Source organism: Limulus polyphemus, unplaced genomic scaffold (genome assembly GCF_000517525.1).
Source record: "Limulus polyphemus unplaced genomic scaffold, Limulus_polyphemus-2.1.2 Scaffold5903, whole genome shotgun sequence".
In the NCBI taxonomy this organism is placed as follows: Eukaryota; Metazoa; Arthropoda; class Merostomata; order Xiphosura; family Limulidae; genus Limulus; species Limulus polyphemus.
In genome coordinates, this window is record NW_013671513.1 from 47,213 (window position 1) to 54,625 (window position 7,413).

At 33.6% G+C, this 7,413-nt stretch overlaps 1 protein-coding gene across 1 annotated transcript in view; it reads left to right on the forward strand.

The window, feature by feature from the left end:
• The window catches only part of LOC106473120 (protein enabled homolog), a gene marked incomplete at its 3' end in the record, with an annotated part of 41,420 nt that overhangs the window by 24,301 nt on the left and 9,706 nt on the right, over positions 1-7,413 (forward strand). The window contains exons 3-6 of the mRNA XM_022401618.1: positions 2,143-2,317; positions 3,560-3,665; positions 4,771-4,832; positions 6,402-6,697. Coding sequence (XP_022257326.1) covers positions 2,143-2,317; positions 3,560-3,665; positions 4,771-4,832; positions 6,402-6,697 — 639 coding nt within the window. The remainder of the gene's footprint in view (positions 1-2,142; positions 2,318-3,559; positions 3,666-4,770; positions 4,833-6,401; positions 6,698-7,413) is intronic.

Sequence of the window (7,413 nt, forward strand, 5' to 3'; positions counted from 1 at the left end):
CTCTTACCAACTGTGCTGTCATGCAAGTATGAATGTGTGTGTGTGTGTTGCAAGTCAAGTATATATTTTTAAAGCTGAGTTTATATACCAGCTAGATCAAGATAGTCCTGAAGTTTAGATACCAGCTTGATCGAGATCAAGATAGTCCTGAAGTTGAGTTTAGGTACCAGCTAGATCAAGATAGTCCTGAAGTTGAGTTTAGGTACCAGCTAGATCAAGATAGTCCTGAAGTTGAGTTTAGATACCAGCTAGATCACGATCAAGATAGTCCTGAAGTTGAGTTTAGATACCAGTTAGATCACGATCAAGTTAGTCCTGAAGTATTCAAGGGTATTAATGAATAAGTGACTTTGAGAAATATCTATCACAAAGATTAGATTATAAATACAGGTGAACAGTGAAACATCAAGAAGATAGAAAGTTGTTTTTTTTAGCCAGTAGAATGGATCATTTGGTGTGTTAAAATTTTTGGATCTATCTTAGATATTGAGAATATTGAGTTTCTTTGTACAAGTGAGTTGTTTTTTAAATTGGGATGGTGCAGATAGCATGGACATAAATGTAGATCTACAACAAGTTACAAAGCGTACAAACCTATAAAGAAATATTAAAGAGGAAATAAAACTAATTTGGTATTGTTACATGTAATTAAAAGTTATCTAAATTTTTCATTCTGTAAATATTGGTGTTTCTATTAAGCCTTGTACTTCACTTAAAGATGTTTTTGAGCACTATAAGGATATATTCTTTAGAAAAATATTGGGTGCTTTTAATCAAATTTGTTATAAAAATTGTTCTTCTAAACACACACACACAGGAAATTAGACTACAATTAAAGGTCAAAAATAGATTACAACTAAAGGTCAAAATTAGATTACTAATAAAGGTCAAAATTAGATTACTAATAAAGGTCAAAAATAGATTACTAATAAAGGTCAAAAATAGATTATTAATAAAGGTCAAAATTAGATTACTAATAAAGGTCAAAATTAGATTACTAATAAAGGTCAAAATTAGATTACTAATAAAGGTCAAAAATAGGTTGCGACTAAAGATCGAAATTAGATTACAACAGCTGAACATGTTTCTTCAACAGAGCATGTAAGTGATTGGTAGAATTACAAAATTTTAGATATAGGACAGAATCATATCAGTGGGATATTTTTAGAAGGATGGCATACAGCAATCAAATGTATAACTCTTGTAAATGGAGAAACTGGTTGACACTTCATTGGACCCCCAGTGGCACAACGGTAAGTCTGAAAACTTATAATACTAAAAAAAACCCGGGTTTCAGTATTCGTGGTTGGCTTTGTGTTTAACTACAAACAAATACAGTATGTTCCCCATTGCTCAAGTGTACAAACCTTCGTTGACATTAATAGAGAAGCCTATAGATGACACTATTTAAATTTAAGTATTGATGTCACTCCACAATTTGTCATACCCTTGCGAACGACTTCCAGTCTTAGTTAAAATGTCAGATCAGGCTGTCCTTATTCTTTTGGTTCAGTGGTTCTTAACTTTTTTTGGGAAACCTCACCCATTTGGTTTACAGAATATGTCCTCACACCCCTTGTTTTTCAGGATTTGTTTATAGTTCTCTTATGTTTAATTATGTATCGTCTATAACCAATAGAAAGTCAGTGTTTCCATCTATTAAATGACTTATTATATTACCTTGTGTTCTGAACGAGTGATCTTGGCACCTTGTGTTCTGAACGAGTGATCTCGGCATCTTGTGTTCTGAACGAGTGATCTCGGCATCTTGTGTTCTGAACGAGTGATCTCGGCACCTTGTGTTCTGAACGAGTGATCTCGGCACCTTGTGTTCTGAACGAGTGATCTCGGCAGTCCATGGGAGAAATCCTATTTGTAATGGAAACACCAACATGTAACATTTGTAACACCAACATGTTTTGCATCCCCAGAAATGACATTTTGCACCCCTAATGGGTGCGTGCACCACAGGTTAAGAAATACTGTTTTAGTTGGTGTTATTTTAAATTTATACTAGGTTTTATTGTCTCAGTAGTTTATGTCTGTTTTTGTACTTATATATTGTTATCAACTGTTCAATCTTGAAGTTGTGCAAGTATAAATGTATATATATATATATATGTGTGTGTGTGTACCCTTTAGGTTGTTATCAACTGTGCAATCCTAAAAGGATTAAAATACAACAAGGCTACAGCAACCTTTCACCAGTGGCGGGACAACCGACAGGTATACGGCCTGAACTTCAGTAGCAAAGAAGAAGCCGAAGCTTTCTCTCTCACGATGCAGAGAGCACTGGAAAAACTAAATCAAAATAATGGTATGCTTATTTTTTAAACTCGCATGTTACAATGTGTAAAATTAACGTATTTTCAATTCTTGAAATTCCAGATTTTTGAGAAACTCACAAATAAAAGTGTTTGATATCACATCAATTAGATGATTTTTCACCTCAACAAATCTTAATTAACTTTTAATTCTTTAATTTGTGTTCTTATGATTACATCACCACTAATTAGAGACCACTATTAGTCCCCCCCCCCCAGTATCTGCCGAGTATCATGATATAAAGATGTGATTATTAACTCTCATTATCTTTTATATTTGAAACACTTTACATGTCAAAGGATTTATATTTCCTAATAATAAGCAATATAAACAAGACGTACATATGTGTGTGGATCTTTACCACTGATATTGTAGAATAGATGAATTTATATTAAACTCGGTACAGTTATCCTACCCCCGTATTGTCAGATACTTTGTGCCAATTTTCGAGTCTGAGATTAGCTGTAATGTGACAAACGCAGAAAGCTAAAGTAAAAAATACACCGATCCCAAGGTAATATTCTTGTCATTTTCAGTCTATGTAGACATCTGTGCTGTTTTCCAACATGCTAAGGGAAGAAACCATTCCAGTGGCACAGCGGCATGTTTGCGGACTTAAAATGCTAGAATCCGGGTTTCAATACCTGTAGTGGGCAGAGCACAGATAGCCCAATCACACTTTTGAATAATTAAGTTAGATTTAGATTCATTCAAACACACCATAATTCTTTAAATGTTAACCAACAGATGAAATAATTTGTGAAATGATGTGTAGTTGTGAAGACAAATGCTTAGTGAAAATACAGTACAAAACTCCAGGATTCTGAACAACTAATGAAAAGGAAAACTTATGCCATTACATAATATGAAACAGACCATAGATTAGAAGAATTATATAATTGCTGTCTTGTAAATGCTGAAGAAGTAAAAATTAGAACAAATCAGCCTTCGCCATAACAATACACTCCTATGCAGGAGTCGCTACCACATCAGGACATCCTGGTACCTAAGTGGTTGCATATTTTCATTTCCTAGTCCCAAAACATCATCTTAGACCTTATTAAGGAGCACTCAGATACCCACAAAATATAGTTCAACTAAACCTAAACAAGGTGTCTGTACAAGTCTTTTTAAGCCACTGATTTTAAATTACCAGATATGTCTCTCTTTTAAATAATTTATAACATTTAATCTTAGGGTGTCATGACATTTAAGTTGGTATTCTGTGTTTCAGTGACAAAGCCTCCTCCACCTCCTCCTGTACCAAATCATCAGTATGAGCAACAACAGCCTGTTTATCAACAGATAGGGGATTCCATTCCAGATGACCATAAGTTTGGGTGAGTTAAGTCATCTTCATTCATTGTAGAGAAAGTGTTAAATGAAAGGAAGGGTTAAACTTTGTCATTATTTTTCATGTAGTCAGATATTTCAAACGAGTTTTCGAATAAGAATAATGTTCAAGTATATACTAACATCAAAAAGAAATTATGAATTATGGGACTTTTTTTTTAGAATTCATCATGCTACTAAGTGGCTGCTTTGAAAACTAAAGTAATTTTTCTGGAGGATATATTATTATTTAAATCTGTGAGTCCGCTGAGTGACACAATGCAGACTTTCAAATAGTGAGACAAGCTGGTTCATTAAATGGAGTTAACTTGGAGTTATTTTTCTTACAAAAGTGTTGTTAACTACATTTTGTACTGAGTAGAGTGAGTGTTCAGAACAAAGAATGTTGTAGTGTAGGAGTAATTATGTTGTCATCTGATTGTTGTACTGGGTAGAGTGAGTGTTCAGAAAAGTATAAGTTCTGATCAATATTGCAGTCAGTGCAGAGGAAAAAGTGATATTAACTTAATTTCATATTAAAATTTTCATTTCATTTTACATTGATGATTTTGCTACAATTATTGTTACGGTAGAAAAAATAAGTGAGTATATAAAATTTTAGTAGAACAAATACTTTTTATATTCATTTAGGAGGTTCTAGAGATTATGCAAATGAAATATGAAAATTGTAAAGTGAAAAAAATGTTTTTATTCTGAGTATGAAAATCAGCATTGAGTCAGACTGATTCAGTAATTTTGGAAATTCACGAACAGATCTTTGGTAAAAATAGTTTATTAAAAAGTCAGATTTTTTGTTTACAATAGGCTTTTAATGTTTACTTAAAGCTTACCAAAGTTTGTGAAGATACACTTAGTAAATTCAGAATTATAGTAAACATTAATTTGCAGATACAGGATTAGTCCTTGAACAGATGTTGGAATATCTTGTTTTTAAGCTGTTTCCTGTATATTATCTAACACTGATAATGAACCATATTGGTGTAGTACTGTTTTCATGTTTATAAGAATGTTTTATAGTATTATGTTTTGAGTTTTTATCTTGAATTGTGATTTGTTTTGGGAAGGTATTTACCATAATTTTTCTGGTTACAGAACCAAAGAAGACACTGGAGGTGAAAGAAAACAAAGCTTAGTTCAGTATAGTAACAATTCAGGTGAATATTTTATCTGTGTAAAGAAAAGTTCCTTTATATTGGCTTTTTTATTAATTAAATATACAATAAGCAGCTTGGTTTTTTTTTTAGAATGCTCTATCCATTTCTACGATTACTAGAGGCAGAGCAGCATCCTATTTTTATTTCCCTGTTTCTTAGGGACTTCGTCAAGGCCTTTCTAATCATCCATTCTTTTTGTTCATTTCTTCTTGACTGGTACCTCTGTTTAGGGTTCTCACAAGTCCTCTAGATGAAATTCTGCTTTAGGTTGTTGTGAACGACTGCATTCACACTATGGTTTTGTGATCCCTTCAATCCACACCTCGGATGTTGCCTTTTGGACTTCTACAGGTAAATCACAAGGATTGTCCTTTTTGGTGTTGCTTTCTTTCTTTTATAAATCTGGTGGTTCAAAATGCATCATTCTCTCGTTATTGGTAGGATCCTATCCCAAAGATATATGTATATATATATATATCTGTGGTCCAACTACCCTGGCCACCAACATGGGATATGGGTACCATGACCCCTCAAATCCAACCTGAGTTGTGGAACCTCAGTTATTCACAGTTTCTTTACTCCTTACAAAAAGAGAACCCTCTGAGAGGTTGTAATTGCTTCATATGGAATGTTTCTTTATCTTAAAATGTGCAGGGGTTAACAGATAGTGTTAAGCCCTAGTTTACTCTTACAAGTGTATTTTCACATGATTAGAACTACAGGTCTTCATGTTTCAGTTCTTTTCTCAAATAATTATTATTAGTTTTTTTGTGTAAGCCATCCCTGTTGTGTCCTATGGTAATAGGTGTATGAAATATGGTTAACTTGATACCAGAATTAAAATATCATAATGTTTGTTGATTAATATAGGATCACAAAGTTGGACAAGTATAAGTTAGTTGAACGGTATAAGAAATTTGGAAATATTCCGAGAAACTGTGAAAATACTTGGTCTTTTGTGATGGTGTTTTAGTTTTTATTTGTTATTTTCAATGAAGAATTAAAAAAAGACACCTGAAATTTATTGAGAGGCCTTTGAGGCATGCAAGATAAATTGTATCTTGTTCTTACTCTTACTTATCATCAGCCTATGTTTCCTGATTCGCAGTCTTTGTTGATTAAAAGAGCTCAAAATATTTCAAGAGCTGTTGCTTTTGAGACACCTTCTTTTTTTTTCTATTCTTTAAATAGTTTCGCTGAATATAAGGCTTAGCGTGGTCGAGACATGACTTGCAATTTAAGGGTCACGGATTTGAATCCCATCACCCGTCCTTTTAGCCTTGGGGATGTTATAATGTTATGGTCAATCCAATTTTTCATTGGTAAAGAGTAACCCAAGAATTGGTGATGGGTTGTGCTGACTATCTGGACTATCACATCAAAATTAGGGACAGCTAACGCAGCTAGCCTAGCCGTTAAGTAGCTTTATGTGAAATTCATAAACAAGCAAACTTTAAAGATCATATCTATTTGCTGTTAAGTTTATTAAATCATTAATCAGTTTATGTTAAAAATGTGTTAGCTTCAGGATTTAATATTCAGTGAATTGTCTTTTTTGTTTTATTACAGTGGGGAACAGTCACCCACCTACCTCACCCCAACAGAATGGCCATCAGCGTACTTCTTCGGGACCTGCTGCTCCTCCAGCCCCACCTCCTCCTCCCATGCCAGTAATGTCAGCTGTTCCTCCTCCACCTCCACCACCTCCTCTCAGTGCAAAAGCTCCACCTGCACCACCACCTCCACCCATGAGTGGAGCACATACTTTGCCACGCACAGGTCCAAGTTCAGAAAGTGGTGGAATTGGGGGATCGTCGCTAGCAGCTGCACTACAGGGAGCTAAACTTAGGAAAACTTCTTCTAAGGTTTGTAACAAATAGTGGTTAAATTTCAAAAAACTACTCCGATGGTTATAGATCAGAAAAGAAATGTGTCACAAACGTCGGTTTTCAAAATGTAATGCTCTATCAGATTGTGATAAAATATTGATCATAACATAATAAAGCTATTTTGTAATCCTGTCTTGATTGATAATAACACAAACATTTCTCCGGAAATCAATTTATAAGATAACTATTAAAATATCATCATATTGGAAAACAGTATTTAAAACACAATTTTTTACTGTAAATATACACAAAAAATATTAGTATTTGAACAAGAATACCAATAAGAAAATTTTTGTTATTTGAAGTACAATATATATTTGTTTTTTTTCTGGCTTGAGTGTTATTTGAGGTTTGTTTCTTTTTCTGGCTAGGGTGTTCTTTGAGGTACAGTATATATATATTTTTGTGGCTAGAGAGTTATTTAACATTACGTTATATTCTGGGACAACATGGGACCTAGTGGTCCATCTTTTCTGTTCCATCCTCAAAACTAAATTAAAATTATTCAAAAAATTTCAAGCCACCCTTTTCATTCATATACTTATCAAGCTTTTTCTTAAACTCACTTAAATTTACTGTTCAACTCACTAAATGATCTAAATCCTTTTGTTAAGCAGCAGCATCCTCCACCCAAGATCTTAATATTGACCATTCCTTCATCTATGTCATTGGTGTAAATCAAAAAAGAGCAA